This window comes from Lissotriton vulgaris, chromosome 1_2 (assembly GCF_964263255.1).
Source record: "Lissotriton vulgaris chromosome 1_2, aLisVul1.2, whole genome shotgun sequence".
Classification (NCBI taxonomy): Eukaryota; Metazoa; Chordata; class Amphibia; order Caudata; family Salamandridae; genus Lissotriton; species Lissotriton vulgaris.
In genome coordinates, this window is record NC_141686.1 from 201088085 (window position 1) to 201110775 (window position 22691).

The following is a 22691-nucleotide window of genomic DNA, read 5'->3' on the forward strand; positions in this document are numbered from 1 at the left end:
GACCCTGACAAACCATTTACACAGTGATATTTTAGAAGCACACACTCTTGGACAACATTTTTCTGTGATAAAATATTATAGTGAACAAGAATACTGAGTTATTCGAAAGGAGTCTGACTTAAGGCTGGAATAAAATGAAGACCGGCTTTTCAACCACGAACTTCTCGTGTCCGTTTCCCATTCTTCTCTCGGCATTGCCGGCTGGTGTGCACGAGAGAGTGTTGGGAAGTCTCGTTTGGATAGATTATATATTAGCAGCCCGTCCGACGTTGTCCGGGTATGAATTGCTGCCGGCCAGTAGTATATTGTTTTGTAGGATTTAGTTTTGATAGCATTTCTTATCTGTGACAGGCCTGTGAAACGCTCCGATTCACAGTGCACTGCTGATGCACTTATGAGTGCGCGTTCAGTAGTGTGAACTCTAGTTTGCCTACTTTGTTTCCTTGCAATATTATATAGCGCAAACTCAACAACATGGCAGGAGCACAATTTACATTACAGAAGAACACATTTTTGGTAGGCCCTGGGAGACAATGCGATTTGCCTGGAATTACAGGATGTGGAGCTGATGCAGAGATTCGAACGTAGCTCCCCAGCTCTAAAGTTCGCAATTCTAGAACTTGTGGTGGGAGGTGTGTCTAAAAGTGTATGTCGGTTCTGGCCATCAATGACAGACCTGTGCATTTTTCAAATCTGTGGTGAACAAATATGAGTATGTTGCTGGAGATGAGGGCCGCCGTGCCACCAATGTACTTACCGGGGGAGGGTAAACATCATTATTTTGCAACTTTCTTTCCGCATACCATCACTCCGCATACTTTAATTACAAAAGTACCATGACTCTGCAATGCCATTATAACGCATGGCATTACATTTTATATGCTTTAACCACGCATACATTTACAACGAATCGTTGTGCCTCTGGAATGGTTTGGCAAATATATGTAGTGTGGATTTAAGACTGGTTAGAATACAGATTCTGGGCTAGACACATGCACATACTCCCCAACGCTAGGGTGTATGTCCTAGCACTCACACAAATGGATTTTCTGGAACACACGATCACGCAAGGGCTCATTAAGGCCTGCCCACTAGGCTCTACATTACCATGCATGTCATATATATGAGATCAAGTTTACCCTCCTGTACAGTACCAGGCTATCGCCTGTGACCATACAGAAGGGCAAAGGCAGAATATTTTTATTAGGACATGGACAATCCTAAGCCACTGGTAATTTCCTTGAAATACATAGCAGAGGGTATTTTATTCCATATAAGACACGGGCACACCATCACCCTTTCCACGAATCACCACATCCTTGGTGTTTTACTCCTTCATATGAATGTAGTAATATGGTTATAGACGTAGCTCAAAAGCAGATTCTAGTGTGAAATTAAGTAAATCAAAAAGTAGTTTGTTGCAAAAATATATTACAAGAAAAAAGTATTAGAATTGGTTACATGCAAGTCAGATTCAAAAATGCTCTTTATTTTGCTTGTTTTAAACCATAGTTGTACTTATTATCCATGACCGGCCCTTTAAATGGATTGCTAGCTCTGGCTGGAGGAATAAGGACAACCCAACAACTATAAAAACTTACTACAGCTGAGTAGCTATGTCATTTCGTTATTACAGAGAAGTTACAAAAACGCGACTGATGAGGATATTTCAAATGGGCTTTTAGACAGGGATTGCAGGTCCCCGTGTATTATAAATTCATACACAAATAGTCTGGTAAATGCACAAACCAGGTAGATGTGCACTGACTCTGGGATTGATAAGGATAAACATGACCAATCTCCGATAGACCCATGCACATAGAAATGAAAAGGCTCGACACCACAGATTGATACACAGGCACAAATAATTTGGGATGTGCTTCTGCGCAAGTATTTTAAAGAATCAGACAGGCGCACGGTATACGAGATGGTTAGTCGAACAGTGTCTTGAGAGAGACACACACGAGGTACATAAACACACACCCCAGCCCCACTTTCCACCAGTTCTGAGGTTGCATTACTAATACATCTTTCCCTTTAAGATCATAATACGGGGCTTGTAATATATTAGAGCTTACGACAATTTAATAAGCTTATATAAATCTGTATTTTACAATTTGTAATGCCTTTGCATAGCAATGTGTAGGCCACAGTGGGAAACAGAATTTCTCATTCCGTATCATAAATCTGCAATTCTCACGATTCATTCTTGTGAAAAATGTGACAAACCAGGTCATTCATGAGCTAGTTTGAAACATGCAAGGTCGCAAGTGTTTTAGCAGCTAGCTTTACAGGAGAGTGAGTTGAGTGAAGGGCAAAGAGTGACCCAACTATTGGGTTAGCTGCAGGCAAAACGAGGGCTACACACATCCCAGACGGGGTACATCTAAACAAAAAGGCACTTTTTTGGGTTATTTTGAGAAAATTAGGCATTACATTGGTGTTCAGTTTATTATCCATTTTCAGAAAATAATCTAGCCATTGTTTACTCACTATTATGCTAGCGATACACATTTGCAATTCATTATCTATGGGTTCCTTGACTTCAACAAGACAAGTGAAGACCCTCCTGCTACGTTAAAGCTGCTAGGGCCTCTTACGCAGTTTCCGGACTGCCCACTCCCGATGAGCAAGCCATCAGTGGACTGGTGAGCAGAGTGTGTATATTCCCAGCTCGGCAGGCTCGAAGGCTACTTTTACAGGTATGTGGCCATGGGAATGGTCCCCGGTAGGATAAATCCTTCGCAGATGTAACAAGCAAATATAGGACAGACCCATACACACAGGCTCTGCGGCAAATGATCACATAGAAAGACTCACCTCGCCAAGGTCGAGGATGAAGCAGTCTCCCTTGTTGAAGCTCGCCCAGCTGAGAGCCACTTCAGTCGCCCGGATATTTTTCTTCCCTTTAACCACGTAGAGTTTCTTGATCTGGGACACATCAGTGTGGACCTTGTGTAGTCCAGAAGCAACACCTCCTTCCTGTGAAACCAAATAGGATTGTTTGGTTGCTGCACTGTGATCTGCAATACCCACTGGATCCATCATGGTCATAATATTACATGATCCCGTTCCCCGCCCCACCCCACCTACCTTCGACTGCTAGTTGACCACCTCTAGTGTCAGGGGCCTATGTGATCTGATGTCCATTCCATCACAGTACTAAAGACCCCGGGCTCAACTGGGTACCCCAAGATCACAATGTACATAATCCCTGAAATTATGTTTATCCCCATATCAGAGCACCACGCGAACCCCGTAACTCCCATACCTGGTACTTGATGCCATTGGGGAAATAGCTCATGAACTTCTCCGACTCGTTGCCCTGAGCTTCGCGGTACTGCACGGGGTGTCCATTCAGGTAGGTGTCCAGCTGGGTGCAGAACATGGCACTGGCCCCCTGTTCATCCACAGAGGTGTTTCTACCTAGCATGGGAGAAGGGATAGAAAGCAACCATGATTGGTGGCAGCCAGGGCAGAGCTTCACGAGCCCCTTCATTGCCTCTGCCTCGGTCTCTTTTCATAGAAGTTAAGTATTAAACCAGCCCACTTCATGCCCATGCAGAGTATGCAATCTGCATGCAGCAGGTGTACTCATAGGACGCAGCTGCCCATCACCCTCTGATGCCATATTCTGGTTTTGCTAATCCCGCTCGGCACGTTGCACAACTCCACACATTACATAACGCTCAGTGTCGTAATATCCCGCCTTACCCTCCCACGTATCCTTGTGTGTTTTCCACCCCCTGCGGTGTTGTGGTTTTGCTGCAGGACTTTAGTGACGGGTTTCTCGAGCAGATCTTGGTTTTTTGCCACATTCTACTATGTCTCCACCCCTTGCCCTGCATTTCGTCACATTGCTGTGCGGGTTTCACCCTCCATTCTTCAAGTTCTTTAGACAGTTTCCCGGGTGTTTCCTCCGACATCAGAATTTCACACTTGGGCAAACATACCATTTATTGAATTAATTCGCCCTCTTCCTGTAGCGTTTTTCCTTCAGCGCAGTGTTTTCCACAGTCGTTATTTTTGTTTCATTAAACATTATATGGGGAGGGTCGAGGTCTCCTTCGCTTACAATTGCTACCCCTGGGACTCACAGATCAGATGTTTGGCCATGCATTACCCCTCTTGTATCACACTGCATAGCTGTATTGTAAAGACACGTGTTCACTCATTCTGTGCAGATTTAGAAACAAAGACAGGATGAGGATGACATTGAGGAATCGGTGATGATTGACAGGCTGCTGATGGCGACCCCTGTGGTAGCGCAGGCGCAAGTACAGGGACAGTGAGCAGAACAGGTCAACGCAAGAGGCTGCGCCGGGTTCGGTCTGCCAGGCTGTGCAGGGATTGCAGGGATTTCCCTTTGTAAGAATGTAGACACTGAAGGACTGAGGTCGCACAAACTTGGACATCCCTACGCAGCCATCACCGGCAGTCCTGGTTTTAAACCATGCACATCTCACTGTGCCTATGATGGGGGAATCTATCCGCCTTCTGTATCTATAAGAACAAAACACACTGGGAAGACCTTTGCTTAGTTTTTTTCTATTGACCATCAATTCATATCCTGTTTGTAGTTCAGGTCACGCTGTAAATCCCAATACTACTAGTAGACTATGGACAATAGGTACCAGCCTTCATCTCCTCTGAGATCGTCCCTTATGTCCCCACTAGGGCTCTACGATCCTCCACCCAGTCCCTCCTTACCATCCCACGCTTCCGGAGAAAGAAGTGGGGTGGATCTAAATTTGCGGTCCTCGCCCCTACCCTCTGGAATTCCCTTCCCCTTGAACTTCGCTCCATCTCCCTCTATTCACAATTCCATAAAAGCCTCAAAACCCATCTTTTTACAAAATCCTTTGACTAATTACCCGCTTTGACCTCCCTACCTCCACCCTCAGTCCCCGTTAGCTATAGCGCCAAGAAGCCGCTGGTATACGTGCGCTTAACAAGAACTTTTAAACTCAAACTCAAACTCAGATGCTATGCCCTGCACCCACAGTGGAGTATCCTGTTGTGCCACTTGGCATATTTCTATCTCACACTGAAAGAAGAAACACATCATTGTCACCAGAAGCCAAGTTCATAGTCTAGGTTTTCCAGAAGCCAGGGTCTCCCCACTATTAAAAAAAGCTGGCACTGACCCGAAGGCCTTAAAAAATTATAGGCCCATCTCGCAGCTTCCTTTTTTGAGTAAGCTTTTGGAGAAGCATGTCCTAGGCACTCTGGCCGGCTATCTGGAGGAACACCACCTCCTACACACCAGGCAAGCAGGCTTTCGATCCCAACACAGTACGGAATTAGTAATGGCCACGGTCACCGACGAATTGAGAGTCAGGACAGACAATAAACCGCCGTGCGCCCTGATTCTCCTAGATCTATCGGCGGCTTTCGATACTGTCAGCCACACCATACTGCTGGACCGTATCGCGAAGCTGGGGAATCACAGGCCAAGTGCTAAAGTGGCTGGAGTCTTTTCTATCAGGTCGTACTCAAAGGGTACAGCTGGGTGATCAGCTATCAGGGATTAGTGATGTAACATGGGGCGTGCTTCAGGGGTCAGCACTATCCCCCCTGCTGTTCAATATCTACCTGCAGCCGTTGGTTGAGGAGCTAATGAGCCGGAACTGCGAAGTTTTTAACTACGCAGATGATACCCAGCTACTGGTTCAGCTGGATGACACCATTGAAGCCCAGGAATCAGTGAGAAATCTGCTCAGCTTCACTGTCAACTGGATGACTAACAATCTGTTGAAAGTGAATGCTGAAAAAACTGGGGTGCTGGTCCTCAGTAACCTAGGGAACCCCTGGAGTGACCTATACTGGCCCCCAGAGTTAGGTTCTACTCCCCCTCCTGGTAGGGCGGTAAAAAGTCTGGGTCGGAGGATTGATGCAGACCTCTCGATGGCTCCCCAAGTTGCAGCTGTGGTTGGCTCTTGCACAGGTGTACTGAGGCAATTGCGGAAATTGGTACCCATCTTATCAGCCTCTACCCTGCAATCGATTGTATCGGCCACAGTCATTTCAAGACTTGATTACGGCAATGCACTATACCTCGGCTTGCCACAGAAGTTGTTGAGGAAGCTGCAGGTACTACAGAACGATGCCGCCAGGCTGATCCACTCCCTGCCTAGAAATTCACGCCACCCCCCTGCTCCAAAAGTTGCACTGGCTACCGGTCATGTACAGAGTACAATTCAAATGTCTGTGTGGCCCACAAGGCTCTCTTTGGTAAAGCACCAGAGTACATAAAACAAAGTCTTATGAGATACGTTCCCGGTAGACCTCTGCATTCAGGGATGACCTCTAATCTGATCCAACCTAGATTCAAGATAAAAACCAGAGGAGGCAGAGCCCTGTCTGTGCTCCTCCCACAGTTGTGGAACGCACTTCCGACTACTCACCAGGAAGAATCTGTTCCTGCCCTTCAGAAAGAAATTAAAAACCCATCTATTCAAAAGGGGGATGACTCCAGCATAATCAACGGGTAGCCTGAGAGACTTGGGTTAACAATGTGTTGTGTTGTTCGGTTTCTAAGCGCTTAGAGACCGCCGGTGATAGGCGCTATACAAATAAGCAACATAACATAACATAACATAGCGCAGAGATACCCCTTCGGGAGTTTAGTCTGGCGCTTTATAAGAATATAAAATAAATAAAATAAATAAAACATAACATAACATCCCCAGAGGGCGTGGCTTGGGCGCCGATGGCGATGGTCGCCTGAGAGCTCGGCTCCGGGACTGAGCCCGTGATTATCCTGTAAATCGGAGGCTGCGGGGCACCCCGACCCCAGCATTCTGCTGATCGGCCCGACGGAGACCTGCCGTGGCCCTTGGCGGAGTCCGAACGAGCGGCGACCCGGCGAAAATCGGAGTTTGTGGAACTGCGGAGTGCGACCCAACATGGCGCCCGGACTTCATTGTCCCCTTGGCCGGGTCCATTAGACTGATGGAACATCACTAGCAGCGGCGCGCCCCCTGCTCTGCCGTCTCCCAGAGATGTGAGGAACTGGACATTGGTCAGATCGGCCCTTTCAACGAGGATCGCACTCAGACGGGCAAATGCCCCCGCTATAGTGGGTCACGCGCGCGGGCGCCTGGAGATCCCGACGGGGACCCCACTCCCTACACTGCACTTGGCTACTTTTTCCTGACCGACCCACTTCCATGGGAGGCGCAACCCTTTGGCGCCGCAGATCATCCGGAGGAGTCGGTGACCTTCACTCCGGGACCTTATCGGCCGCACGGGCCTGCCCGACCTGGCGACGATTGTCTCCGCCTCCTCCTTGGTGTCCTCAGACGACGTGGTGGTGGCACGAGCCGAAGCCGAGGACGTCCAATAGGCCCTGGAGACGGGGATTTCCAGCACTCGACCTGAGGACCAGCGACCGGGAAAGTCCCAGCCGGCGCTTGCACTCGGAGAAGCCGACTCCTGGACCCGCACGGGGTGCTCCCGGCGACATGGGGAAACCTAGAGGAGCCAAGGGGGCTACCCCAGCCGCCTCAGACTCAGAGTCCCAGGACAAGGAGGAACGTGGCGACCCGGAGAGTTCTGGTGGTGCATCGATGCAGCAGCAATTTGACCGCGTCTTGGAGGCGATTGCGACCACGCGCTCGGCCCTCCAGCAGGACATTGCCCAGGTAGCGACAAGCCTCGGCCTCCTTAGAGCGGATCATGGCAAACTCGGACAGGGTCAAGGAAGTGGAGAGCTCGGTGAAAACCTTGGAGCCGGCGCAGCGAACCTTGGCTGCGACTATGAAGGATGCCCTGTCCCGGATTACGGCCCTGGAGCAGAGAGCGGAGGATGCGGAAGGCCGCAACAGGAGGAATAACATTCGGGTGGTGGGCCTGCCGGAAAAGATTAAGGATGGCGACATGGTGGCATACTTGGAAGCCTGGCTCCGAGACACGGTGGCCCCGGAGGGTCTCTCCTCCTTCTACACCCTGGAGCGCGCCCATAGAGTCCCAGCGAGGCCACCACAACAGGGTCGGGCCCCGCGACCGGTGGTGGCAAGGTTGTTGCACTTTCGGGACAGAGACCTCATCCTCAATGCCGCCAGACACAATGGTCCATTCAAAGTGGCGAACAGCCAGGTGAACATCTTCCCGGACTACACTTATGAAACTCAACGTAGACGGTTTTCCTTCCTGGCGGTCAAGCGCGAGCTCAGGAGCGAGGGCATTCAGTACTCGCTCCTATTTCCTGCGAGGCTCCGCATAATTGTTGATGACAAGACTCAATTCTTTGATACCCCGGAGGATGTCTGCAACTGGCTCGAACTCTACAGAGCGGGGAAAGATGGCTTCGGCTCCTCGTCACAGCAGGCGGCATAGCCGGAGCAGAGACGGCGGTCCAAAAGAATTCGGAGTCGCCGTGGCCGCTCAGGCGGACCCTCGACTGCGGAGACATCAACGGAGCGGAAGGGAGTGCTAGAGGTGTTGTCTGCGCTGTCCGGCTCACGGGACGATGCCATTGAGGAGGAAGCGGACCCTGGTGACGAGGGGGTGCCAACGGACTCCGAGGAATCGGTGACTGATAGCGTCCATACGCCGGTGATCACACCGAAATCGGTGGAGGACCTTCTAGATGGACAGGGGTAACGGGGTGAGCTACTTCTTTTTGGGAGGGGGCCCGGCACGGGGGTGGTGGGTGCCGACACTTGATGCTGATTCCCAGGGGAGGGGGGGTGGGGTGCCTTGTTTTTGCCCCGAGCATGTTTGGCACTGTTTTGGGCTTGTCTTAGTCCTGGTGGCCTGAGCGTCGAGGGCCCACTGCCTCCGCCCGGCCCGCACCTGGCCCTTAAGGCCTTCCAACGGTGGCGACCGCAGGATTAGTAGGGGATAGTGGGTTTTTGGAGGGTATGGTTTGGATGGGAACTAGATGGTGCTATTTGGGTCCTGTTCTGGGGAGGGCGGATGGGGGTTTGGTTCATGCTTGGGTTGTTAAGTTTTGGTTGGGGAAAATGGCCGCCATCAGTGCTGGGATGATTGATGTCCTTTCTTTGTTGGGACCCAGATGGGGAGACTTTGCGAGAACGATCTGGGACAATGGCTAATGTTGCTAATCTGAAATGTGTTACTTGGAACGTGCGGGGGCTTCATACCATGTCTAGGCGGCACAAAGTCCACGCTTATTTAGTGCGTCGGGGGGTACAAATGGCGCTGCTGCAGGAAACACATCTGAACAAGGCGGAAGGGGCGGCGCTACAGCGTAGATGGAGGGGGCAGGTCTTTTGCACTTCGTACTCCGCGTATGCCAGAGGGGCGCTGATTTGGGTTAGAGCTGGGGTTCCCTTCCAGGTCACAAAAACAGTGATTGATCCAGAGGGGCGATATGTGGCCATTTCGGGCACTTTGGGAGGGAGAGACCTAAACGTTTGCTGTGTGTACGCTCCTAATGTTGACCAGACTGCCTTCCTTTCCAGGTTATCGGGCTCGTTGGCCCACTTCTTATCCGGGCCCCTCCTGCTCAGTGGAGATTTCAACTCGGTAGTAGATGTAGACACTGACCGATCGCATCCACCCCTGCCTGATTCTCCGGTTCGCCGCGTAGCTAAGGGTCGTAGGGACTGGCAGACTCACTGGGGTTTAACGGATATCTGGAGGGCGCAGCACCCCACAACTAGGGACTATTTCTACTTCTCGAGCCTCCATGAGCTGCACGTTAGACTGGACGGGTTCCTTGGCTCGCCGGAACTAGTTTCGGCAGCGGTCCGGTCTGAATATTTGACCAGGAACATATCAGATCATAACCCCCTCCTGCTGGACCTTCGTTGGTTCCCCGGGGTGCCTGCGGTGCCCACCTGGAAGTTACGGCCCGAGATCCTTGAGGACAGTGTTTTCAGGGCGGACCTAGGCGATAAGATCTCGGAGTACTTTGCGTCCAACGGTGGCACTGCGAGCTCGAGAGCGCTAGAGTGGGACGCTTTTAAGGTGGTGGTGAGGGGATACTGTATTTCTAAAAAGGTCGGCATGAGGCGAATTATCCTCGCCGACCTAGATGCAGCGGACCGGAAACTCCGTGAGCTGGAACTCCGCCGCCCCGGACACCCTGAATTACAGATACGCGCAGCGGAGGCGAAGGAGGCGGTAGCGGCGGAGGTCGAACGGCTTCGCTGTTTTGACTACAAGGCTTATACGGTTCGGTCTATCGCAGAGGGGGATAGGTCGAGCGCGCTGCTGGCATGGCTAGCCAACCCTACGCGCCAGTCCTCACTGACGACGTCCATGCGCAAAGCAGACGGGACTGTGGTGTGCACTCAGCCTGAGATTCTGAGTTGCTACCGGCAATATTACGAAAGTCTATACCGCAGTCGCTCTACCCGAGACCCTGATTCGCTTAATCATTATCTGCAGCCTCTGGAGCTCCGAACAGTGGAGCAGGGCGTGGCGAAATCCCTGGGGTCCGACATAGAATTGGGAGAGATCCGTAGCGCCATTAAAAAGATGGCGAGGAATAAGACCCCGGGCCTGGACGGCCTTCCGGTGGAGTTCTATGCAGCTTATGCTGATCTCCTAGCCCCTAGGTTACTGATAGTCTACAGAGAGGCGAAGAGGCTTGGGCGACTCCCGGGCTCGATGTGCGAGGCCTTGATGGTTCCCCTCCTCAAGCCCGGAAGGGACTCATCCGATCCGGGGTCTTATCGTCCCTTATCAATGCCGACGGTTGACTATAAAATACTGAGCAGCATCTTGGCCTCGAGGCTGCTGGGGCACATGAGCTCCTTGGTACATGAGGACCAGGCTGGATTCATCCCCAGGCGTAACACGACCATGAACATCCGCAGGTTGTTCCGCTTGCTGGGAGAACCGCTGGTGGACGCCCCGTGCCCGGTTGTCTTATCGGTGGACTTAGAGAAGGCTTTTGACAGCCTGGCATGGGACTACCTTGGTGCGGTACTACGGAGGTTCGGCCTCGGCGAGGGCTTCATCAGATGGACCAAGGTTCTGTATGCTTCTGCATCAGCCAGGGTTCGAGCGGGACCGCTCATTTCCTCACAGTATCAGGTGGAGAGGGGCACGAGGCAGGGATGTTCATTATCCCCGCTTCTCTTTGCGCTGGCGGTGGAGCCACTCGCACTGCACATCCGGTCGGGAGCCCATTATACGGGCTTGTGGACTTCTTCGGGCCCGCACTACATTTCGCTGTATGCAGACGACCTGCTGCTCTTTCTTGAAGACCCGTTTGCTGCCTTACATGGAGCTGCGACGGCGCTCACGGAGTTTGGGGAGGTCTCGGGCCTCCGGGTGAACTGGACTAAGACCTGTCTTTTTCCGGTTCGCAAGGGCACCCCTAGCCCTGCTCTCAGCAGAGAGATTAGATGGGAACCTGACTGCTTTAAATACCTAGGGGTGTACGTCTATCATGAACCATCTGACCTACTGGATGGGAACATTGCCCGCGGCACTCGAGCGCTTCGAGGCAGCATGGATTTCTGGGCCACGCTACCGCTTTCGGTGGCAGGGCGGATCGCTTTGCTCAAAATGGTGGCGCTTCCCCGGTTGTTATATTATTTCCGGACGCTGCCAATCTGGGTCCCACCGGCCACGTTTCGATTATTACGATCTATGATGGTCGGATTCCTCTGGGGCTCGGGCCGCCGGCGGGTGGCCCTCAAGACCCTGATGAGGCCGAAGGATGAGGGTGGGCTTGCAGTGCCGGACTTTGAGAAGTAATATTTGGCGGCGCAGCTCCAGACCTTCACCCAGGAGATCGCCCGGGAATTCCGGGGCCCAGAGGACAAAAGGGGTACGGGTATGGCCAGGCATGTTCTCTCCTTCATAGCGCTGCGACAACGTTTGGCCTTACAGGACTTATCGCTTGAGGAGCGGACCGTTCGCCTGTGTTGGAACCGAGCTCACGCCCGGGGCCACCTGAGAATACCGTATGCGCCCGAAATACCTTTGGGGATGCTGACGGCTCTGCCCCATGGCGGCGATTGGTCACGGTTGGCGAACTGGGAGGACGCAGGCTTACAGCTGATAGGTGACCTATACGAGGACGAGGCGCTCTTGCCCTTTCAGGAGCTCATCGATCGCTTCGAGATTCCTCGCGGTGACTTCCTGTTGCACTCGGCCCTTATCCGAGCGATTCAGGCGCACTGGAAACATGGGCAGGAGGAACCCCCTTTATCTCCGGTGTGCCAATACGTGATGATGTCTGCGGGCACGGTGAAGGCGGTCACTTGCCTTTATGGCAGACTGATCAATGAGGGGCTGGCTCTCCTCACTACTCTGAGAACCCGTTGGGAGGTGGACATTGGCAAGGAGATCCCGGAGACGACCTGGTCCCAGCTGGTGCGGCGAGCCTGGAAGGGCACACGCCACGAACGCTTTCAATTGGTCCACTACTATGTGCTCCATAGAGCTTATTTGGCCCCGGTGAAAATCAGGCGATATTTTGGTACGAATTCAGCGGACTGCCCCAGGTGCCCGGCCCAGGAGGCGGACCTTCTCCACATGTTGTGGACCTGCCCGGGATTATCATCCTATTGGGTAGAAGTGGGGAAGACCCTGGAGGTGGTGACGGGGAGATCCTTATCGATTGACGCGGCGGTGGGACTCCTGCACTGGTTCCCTCATACCCCCAAGAACAAAATATCCAGCAAGTTCATCGATTTGGGACTGCTCCTTGCTAAACGGGAGGTGACCAGGAACTGGAAGGCACGAGCTGGTCCGACGGGAAGCCGGTGGCACAGCGAACTTTTGAAGTGGGCGGCGGGGGAGAGCACACTGAGATACCAGCTAGCTTGGAGGCAGCGTAATGAGAAGGCACAAGAGGCAGCGCTGGAGTGGGAAACGTTAGTGCAGGCCCTAAGGGATTATTGCGCCCCCAGTGACTGACAGTGAGGATGCAGCTCGCCCCATGTCCCGTTAGATGATTGAACTTTTCAGCTCTGTTGCATTCCCCATGGGTCCTTTAGCAGATCCTGTTGCGGTAGTTACCGTGCGCTGATGGCGGGGTTGGGTAGGGGTTACTTTGGTTCTTGGTGTTTTGAGGGTGGGGTTTTTCCTTTCTGGGTTTATAGGCTTGTTTGGAAAAGCAGATGACAGATTGTGGATTTTCCGGACCAGCTTTGACACCCTGCTGAGACCCCATTGACTCTCGCCGCCCGACCCCAGGGTTGTGGGCTGAATGGCTGTATACGAGAAATACGGCGGGGGGCGGAGGGTTGTGTCTCATTGATATTGCTTGTTTTATAATGCTGGTCGATTATGTAACGATTTACTGATTCCTGCAATAAAAATATATTTTAAAAAAAATAAATAAATAACATAACATCCCCATCCTGTGTGGATTTTTAAGGCGGGCGCCCGCTGACATGTCAGACTTTTGCAACTATTTCAATTTGAAGAAAACTCCTGATGAGCGCAAGATGGATCCCGCCCTTTCCACCATCACCTGTCAACTACAGGGAGGTAATATCATTCGCTGATCTAGAACCAGCCATAGAGTCCTCCCACCCCCTTCTGTTGGACGCAGTGGCCCTCAACCTTCACTGTACACCACGCAGCTAAAACCGCAATGCTTGACCCAGCTCGCTAACACATCACCGACACCACCTACAGAAATTAGGTCCCATTTTGAGATCATGGGATCATCCAGGTCCAAGAGGGAACTCTCCTGCCGCTGCAGGCCCCAGCACTAAAGATGTGGAATCATCACTAAGCGTGCAGGTCACACGGGTATGCTTCAGGACTGGCTGCAAGGTCCCTAGTGACTGGAACGCCCAGCAGACCCTACTACCAGAAGAACAGACTCAACTCATGGCATCCGCTGACCAGACTCAAGCTGCACTGCGAACAAACTCTGCTCACCTCTATCGAGTACAGGCAGGTACACAAAGATAGCATCAAGGCCCAGGCTGCATGCTACAGTGAAACCAGAACATTCAAACAGGCAGACATGCAGCATGGGCACACCAGTACCCCCGGGACAGAGCAGCTACCCACTATGGACCGGAGCTACACAACATCCAAAGCAGGGTACAAAGAGATAAAATGTACCTGCATCCCACAATATAGAAGCTGTTCCAGTGCTCTACCATTGCATAAGTTTGCTCCTGTGTCCTTGATTATCCACCCTTCCGTTTCCTTCTTCCGGCTACAAAGCTTACTATTTTTGATGTTTTTTAGTTCAAGTGAGTCGAGAACATGCAAGGATGGCCAAACTCCCCCTCCCCTTCCCCTCCCTCCTCCTCCTATCCCCTCTCCCTATTCCCCCTCCCTCCCTCACCCCACGGGCTTAGAGTTGGAGGAGCCAGGGATCAAGTGAAGCAGCATCATGGTAATGCCACAAAATGAGATCTTGCAAGAATACCGCTGCCCGCGTCCCCCACAGGGGGACATCAGCAGGGCAGCCCCCTTAGTGCCCATTAGTCAGAGCCCCCCCCTCCTTCAGTCGTCGTAGAGGGGGAGGCTCGGGCAATCACCAGCCCCTCCCCCGGCTGGGTGCACCAGTGACGTGCATCCGGGGGAGGGCGCGTTGGGGCGGGCTGGGTATGCACAGTCGCTTTCAGGATGTTGGGGGGGGGGGGGGGGGGGGGGGGGGACCTGGCGCGTTCTTATAATGCATTTTGTAAGATTTGAGGGTAGGGATGCATTCTCGTGCGCCACAGCACAGGCAGTATGAATATCAATTGCCCTTGGTAAAAACTTAGTCGGGCCCCCCCTGGTTGGAGCGGCTTGGGTTTGATACAGGCCAGCTCTCATGCCCACGCTGGCAAGAGTTATTGGCAGTCCATGGGCATACACCCTCAATTTCTAAATGTGTTTGCACCCAATATTCGGGGATGGTGATGGTTTGCTGTGCGGTAACACAGCAGCAGCTCACCAATAGTACTAAAATAAGTAAGTGACTACCAACCAGCATATAGAAGGTTTTTGACTTGATCCAAAAGACACCTTTCAGTGATAATGGGGGGGAACACATGGCGCAAGGTGAAGTATTGCAGGGAGGCACACTCCAAGGGTGGGTTAACTCACATAGGCTGCCTCAAACCATGGTCTTCTTAGAGTTTCTAGCTGATCAAATGGGAGTGATTACTATAAGTGGTCTCCCGCATCCTCATTGTTTTATTACCAGCAATAAAGTGTCATTCTTAGCCTTAAAATGTCACTCATAATGCACCGAAAGGATGGAAATGTCCACAGGGCAGTTGAGACCTGGATGGTCGTGGCTAGCTCCCAGTTGGCTAGGCAAGGAAGCTATTGACTCTTCGAGGGTAGCTTAGCGGCTAGGTCGGCCGAATATGAAGCTGAGGACCTAGGTTCAAGTTCGTTGAAAGCCTCAAAATAAAAAATGTATGCCTCCATAACGCGACTGGTGCGATAGCAAAAGCACTCTGATCTCCAGGGGAGTGTGCGCCATTTGGTAGCTTATTTATTTTATGCAACTAAGAAGCATGCAGTAAGCAAACAGTTGGACTGGGTGAAGATGTGTGCTCCATGTCTAGACGTGGGCAGGTAATAACAGTCCTAACTCGAACTGCAGGGTTCACACGCAGTGGAGGGTCCTGGGCTCGGTGCACCAGTAAGCGTGCAGCCTGAGTCAGATTTATATAGTGGTATTCAGGTTAGGGTGGGGAGATCTTGAGCGGTATTTACGTGCCCGAATGTGCATAGTGAGAAAGTAATAGTGTCCCAAGTTGCTCAACTGGATTTTACATCTGAACAGGGTGCTTGTCAAACAGCCGCCGGGGATCCAACAAATGCCCAATAGGGGTGACTGGTCTCGAATCGGACATAATAGTCACTCTGCATGGGCTACGGGAAGGGAGATTGGCTAAGCAGATCTCAGAAGATCTTTCAATGCACGATGGGTACAATTAGTGACATGCCTAGAGAGGTAAGCATTGTAGCTAGGGGCAGGACGCCTAGGGAGATAGCTTGGTTGGCATGCACAGGCAGGAGATTTCAACAGGGGCCCAGCTAAGCTTGCTGCCAGGCAGGGGCTTACACAACTAAGGTGATTACATAACATTAAGGTTGCAAGCATGCACCGAGGAATGGATGCTCAAGCCCATCGCCCGTAAGATAACGCAAGTCAGATAATAACACCTGCGCCAGAGTCAGAATGGCAGGATAGTCCCCAGGTGGGAGATGGCCATTGTGCGCCTTGCCTGTTTAGGGACAGCCGCTCACTCTAGCTGGCGCCTGTAAGGGGGATAAAGGTTAGGAGCATAGACGTCAGGTGCTTGGCCCGAAACACCATCACGAAGCAGTGGGGGAATAGCAGGCGGTGAGGTGTTTAAGGGACGGGCTAGGGCCGGAGTGGGTGAAACAGCTTTGGCAGGGACATAGATGGGTCCCCAGCGAATCCACCATGGAAGGGCTATAGCTAGACATGTGACCCGCTATCTGGTAGTTCGACTCCAGTACTGGTATAAGAAACCAGGGTCACAGGTGGATACAGGGTCCAGCCATCTGTAGGTTGGCACTTCACGAGATGTGCAATGTCTTAGGAGGGACACCTTGCACTATTCCTTCATTCCCGTTGTGACCCCCATTGTTAGGGGCGCCAGGGAGAATTTGAACATAACTAAGAAAGTGTCTGGTCAATGTGGCAAGGTCAGGATGGATATGTTGCGCCTTGTCGTGCGGGAGGCACTGGAAGCTGCAGGATGTAAGTGGGGAACTCGGACGTGGGGGGCTCCCGTCAGACGGCAGCCTCCTCCAGAGCTGTGGTGGAGTAACAGGGCTATCTGGAGGCAGACTGGTACAGTAAGGGTACCTCTGCCTGGCACAATAAGGGTGACTGACCCAAAGACCTGGATCCGCAGGGAGGTTCCGGGTAAACCGCGACGGCGCCCAGTTAGTCCTTCGGGCGGTTGGGGGTGCCTGACCTACCGGGGTGTTCCATACCACGCTCCGCCCTGAAAGGGGCAGGAGTATAAGACATGATCACGTGATCCGTAAGGGGATCAGCAAAGGGTGCACTGTCCGGGCGTCGACCTACCGTGCCGGCTGGCTCATAAGGCGGGCGGGGCAGCGAGGGGCTGCCTGCCCTGAATCGCCCGTAAGATAACACACTAAAATGTCATACCTTTGGTTGTATGAAAATAAACCTGCAGCAGTTCTTTACCCAAAACAATGTGTCCTGTGTAATCATTATATGGGCAAGTGTATAAAATGCAAGGGGGAGCGGATGACTGTGTGGGCACTAACACGGTGTGGGCACTAACAGGTTGCCTCCTGAGTCAGTGTTAGATCTATTTCTTGTCTGTGAGTGAGGTGCTCCGCACAACCACCCACCCAACCCCGGGTGATTCACCAGCAGCCAGAGGCCCACAGGCGTGGCAGGGGTGTGACTGCAGCCCCAGGGGTGGCAGGCATTATCCAGCCTCTGCTCACTAAGAGGAAGAAAAGCAGAGAGGCTCTTGTGAAGCCTCATTGTTTACGAGAGAACCAGACACGGTGTGCCACCTCTGGCTGATGACACTGCGCCCAACCACCAGCCAGAAGAACCGGTTTCACTGGGTGCACTTTTTGCCACAGGGCAGACGAGCCCCAAAAGCCTGAGCCAAGAACTCACCGCAAGGTATTTAAAAAAGTACTGGAAAGATTAGATTAGGCACGCTTAGAGTGCACAAACTCCTCTAGGGTTTAGTGGTGCTAGGGAGGAGACGCCGAACATTGTAGTTATCAAGAAATATAAAAACGTATTACAGAAGATTAAGAGAAATAATAAGGGTAGAGTGCGCTATCAATAAGTAATAGTTTCACTGTTTTCCTAAAGGAGGGGCGAGAAAAGGTTTTCCGGAGACTAATGGTTGAGCATTCCCTAAAGTGGACAAAATAAATAATTTGTTGGCATCTGCCAGGAAATACACATGTTCAGAGTCAGACCAGACAGGATATCCATGAGAATGAATCCATGAAAGGCAGCTGCACGGGCATCAACAGCAGGCTGAAGAAACTATCCGGTCAGGCTGAGTGGTGGTGACCAGGGCCTTCATGCTTGCAAGGGAGAAGCGCTCACAACAGCATGAGCAGGACAAGCTTTGCAGAGAAGCTAAAGACTCCATACAAGTAACCTTGGGCACACTTGGGGACAAGTGCCAGGGTTAGTGACTTACCTATAGAGACATGGGCAGAAGAACACAAAGAGGGAGGAGAAGGGGAAGAGCAGTAGAGAAGCACCAAAAGTAGAATAAAAAAAAAGAAAGGATTAGATTTTAGTGTGACAAGAGATCAGCAGAAAGAGTATGGCTGACTCAAGAATGCATGGATAGCGGCATTCCTCGCGTCTGAAGAGGGAACATTTTAGTGGCTGCATGATGAAAATATAGACCAGAGAGTCCACGTTTCCCTAATGGAACATGGGCTGTATGAATTAACCAAGTTTTAATGCAGATACACATTTATTATTTCAAGAGCTAGTATTTGGTGTATCAGATCACCTTGCAATTATGAATGTAAAGATATATTGTGTTCACTCTAGCCAGGTGGTATTATGCCCGGACTAACAAGTTGTTTTTCTTCTAAAATGAAATCTCATTTTCAAGGGGCTGGTGGTACCTTTCCTACATCCCACAATGCGCCATAGCACAGATCCAGTCTCGGGTTGTTCTCTGCCGACAGGTACGGGTCTGCTTGGAGTGCTCAGTTGACCATCCAGGAGCAGGCCACATGAGAAGGCCTAGTTGGGTGGAGGAGGATCTGAAGAATACTCCAGGAGCAGGCACATGAGAAGGCCTAGTTGGGTGGAGGAGGATCTGAAGAACACTCCAGAATACTCCAGGAGCCGGCCACATGAGACGGCCTAGTTGGGTGGAGGAGGATCTGAAGAATACTCCAGGAGCCGGCCACATGAGGCCTAGTTGGGTGGAGGAGGATCTGAAGAATACTCCAGGAGCAGGCCACATGAGAAGGCCTAGTTGGGTGGAGGAGGATCTGAAGAATACTCCAGGAGCAGGCCACATGAGACGGCCTAGTTGGGTGGAGGAGGATCTGAAGAATACTCCAGGAGCCGGCCACATGAGGCCTAGTTGGGTGGAGGAGGATCTGAAGAATACTCCAGGAGCCGGCCACATGAGGCCTAGTTGGGTGGAGGAGGATCTGAAGAATACTCCAGCAGGCCACATGAGGCCTAGTTGGGTGGAGGAGGATCTGAAGAATACTCCAGGAGCAGGCACATGAGAAGGCCTAGTTGGGTGGAGGAGGATCTGAAGAATGCTCCTTTGACATTTTTGTTCCTCTTGCAACAGCAAGTTCCATGGACAAATAAGAGGTCTGCACAGCCTGCTTCGTGAGGGACCACAACAAGTGCACCTGCTCGGTTTCTGGAAAGTATCTGAATCAAAGAGCACAACCCGGCACCATCTGGAAAGGAGGCGGAAGCTCTATTCCGAAATACAGTGCCAGGACCCTAGTGAGTACCCGTCTGGAGTGGAAGCCGAGATCTTAATAGTTCAATGATGGGAGGGGAGGACCATCCTGTTTATTGGCACAAAGGAGTAGAGTCCCATTTCTTTATCACCCGTAGACTTACGGCTGTGGAGGAGCTAAATCTCCAGGGCCACCCTTCAAAGTCCACACCAAGTACAAAGAGCACTTCCAGGATCCAGGGCCGGCCTGGCAGTGGCGGGCTTTGGGCGTTACCCTGGGAGGCTGGAACTGTGGGGGCCCATTTTGCAGTGGTGGGAGCAGGTTTTGCTAGTAGGGGCCGGTTTTAAAGCAGTGCTTCACACGTGCACCCCCTCCCACCTGAGGGGCTGGTCCAACAAAGTTGGCAGAGCGGCTTTCAGTTCCCAGCCCAGCTAGTATCTCACAGGTAGACACAGACACCCAAGACGAGCACCCCAAACCTAATTTTTTAATTTGTTTTTTTAAACACCACACACCAAAAATGATCACTCCGGGGGGTGGGGGGGAAAATCAGCCTCAAAAGTGGTCTCAACTCCTTCAAAAGGAGCAGACCTGGGTACACCATGTCTTGACTGAAAAACAGCACCAAACATGCAATGGGAACGCCAATAAGTGTCTTTAATGTACCAACACGTTTGAAAAGCAGACACACAAATTGTGTTCATGCATTGTATGCACAAATAACGTTTTACACATTAAAGCCTGTCCTACTGGCTTTGACAATGCGTGTAAAAAGCAGCAAACACTGTGCTTTGTAGAATGCATGTAGAAGAATAAGAACTGAATGTGATCAACAGCATTTTTCAGATTCCAAATAGTCCTTCATGCATTCGAATGGACGCACTTCCAGGAAGGAAGAAGGATACATCGCCTGCTGATCGCATGAGGTCAGTGTAATACTCCTCTGTGTGGGACCAAGCTAAAGCCCACTCTATGCAGGTTTTAAAGGATTGCTAACATGTCATTCAGACAGCTGCTCCGTCAGGCCAGACCTAATTTGGCCATTCTTATGATAAGTCATGCACTAACATTAGGTTTATTTTGACATTCACTGGCATTCTGCTTTGGAGGGGGGTAACTTAGAATATGGGAGAAGCTAAAAAAAAAAAAATTAGGTGAATTATGTGGTAAACGGTTAAGTGATTTTAACACTATTTTGTATTAAGACAGAAGTACCGCCTTCGTGGCGTTATGTTGCTGCAAAATGGAGGTGTTTCCAAACCTGGATGATTGGCTGCTAAAAGGGGTCTAGTCAGAGGCAATGCCTCACCCAACAGGACAAAGTAGGATTCACGATAAATGCTTAAAACATAAATAAAACCCAAAAAACACACCCCAAAAAACGCATTGTTGTCTACAACAAACACTGATCTTTCTGGGGACAACTCTCAACGCCAAAGTAAGCTTTCCCTGGCAAAGAGAAGGCGATGGCCTTGCAGAGGCTGCCTCTCCTTCAGAGGTTTAACCCCCCAACATTGAGAATGAACAATGAAACTGTTCGGAATAATGGCGTCATATACAGCTTTAGTTTTGGATGAGAGGTCCCATTCAAGATTATCTAGCTAGATAGTGGTCACATACAACTAAAATTGGGGTGCTCTAGTTTTGGTGGAACCCAATCCAGTGGTTAGCCCAAAATACAAGGATGGAGCAAAAATAACTTGTTACTAGACATATAATTGCTCTAGCCACAGTCACAAGTGACCTCCAAGAGAGACATCCATGGCACACTCACAGTACATGGTCAATTGTCCCTATAAGACCACCTCCAGCACATCTATGTGTTGGAGCTAATAGGAGGTGTATCTGGCCCTTGAAGCTTTCAGAAAGACTTCACCGTAAAGCGGCCCGGATTCATATGGCTACCATGTACTATCTTTAAAAAGCTGGGGGTACACCTCCCCACAACTCTCAAGGCTAGCACAAGACATTTGGCATTGGCTAATGCATCATCAAAAGAACAACTTCCTGGAGTAGACAAGTTTACAGATCTGCTGAGCAGGAAGCACCAGGAAACTCACAATCAGGAAGTCAAACTTCACATTCTAAGCATAGACTTAGAATGTTAAACAGAAAAAGTGAAAGCCTTTGTTGTATACTATATGCCCTTGATGCTGTAAAATCGACATTACTGTGTGGGTTTTACTTTAGACACATAAAATAAATGGACCTTAACACTGTTCTCATTTAGGTCATATGTGGGCATTTCGAGCCACTACATTGAAGTTTGATACCATTTCTATCTTTGAAAGTAGCATTTCTTGTAGCCATTTCCACTCTCAGAAGAGTGGAGTGAGCGTTATGCTTTGCCATTTAATGAACCCTTCATACAGATAGTTTCAGCTTGTTATGCTAATCAGCTCCTTCAACACATTACTTTTGCCTACAGCCTCATCTGCTACCAGACAACATTTTGCGCACATTACATATCAGGAAGGTAGTCATGTATTATGCAATAGGTTCATTAAAATAATATTTATTGCTTTTGCGCAGCCACTTTTTGGCAACCTACATCCCAAAGGCAGGTTTAGCTAGATCGATTGTAAGATGCATTCAGCTTCAGAACCACAAAGTAAAATATACATTACAAAAAGCAGCACCACACCATGTACAAGAAAGGCGCCACAAAGGCCTTCTAGGGTATTATTCCACTAGCAGACATTTGCAAAGCTGCTGTGTAGAGTTCCATCCACATGTGAACTAAACACCACTGTGTGGACATTCACAAGTCAGGCATCACCTGTCCAGGAAACCGCACTAAAATGAATTACACATGCTGTAAATTGAAAATATTATTTACCTGTAACAATCGCTCTCCATCCTGTAAATCCACATGATCCTTCTCCACCTTCTCAAAAGGAAGCAATGAGCAAGGCCTACATATATATTCTAAACAAAACCAACATGCATGCTTTCTGTGCATTACACAGACATTATATTACTTCCCAAGTACAGTTATATACTTAGCCTTGGAGAAAAAATATGAATGTGGGCTATGTCCTGGTGCATTATGGGTTTCACTGAAGATACCATGAGTCATCTCAAAACAATACTCTTTTTAATAGCAACTTGTAAAGTTCTGAGCCCAACATTAGATGGCATAAGTGTGCACAGCATGTGAATCTACAGCACTGTGACCTTCAAACTGATTGGTACTTCTAAGTATCATTTTCCTTTAAATACTATAATTGCCCTGGGCTACCCAACATAAGTGTTCCTCTTTGAGGCCTGTAAAGCCATCATGTCTGTCCCAGCTTTAAGTAAGTATGTGTCCTGCTGTGGAAAGCTTCAGTCCTAGCCTCATGAGACCTTCCTGT

General features: G+C 50.4%; 1 protein-coding gene across 1 annotated transcript in view; it reads right to left on the bottom strand.

Moving 5' to 3' along the window:
• CAPG (capping actin protein, gelsolin like) overlaps positions 1-22691 on the bottom strand; it is an 81847-nt gene that overhangs the window by 12821 nt on the left and 46335 nt on the right. Inside the window, exons 3-4 of the mRNA XM_086953109.1 lie at positions 3272-3422; positions 2821-2982 (exon numbers count right to left, since the gene is read on the bottom strand). Coding sequence (XP_086809235.1) covers positions 2821-2982; positions 3272-3422 — 313 coding nt within the window. The remainder of the gene's footprint in view (positions 1-2820; positions 2983-3271; positions 3423-22691) is intronic.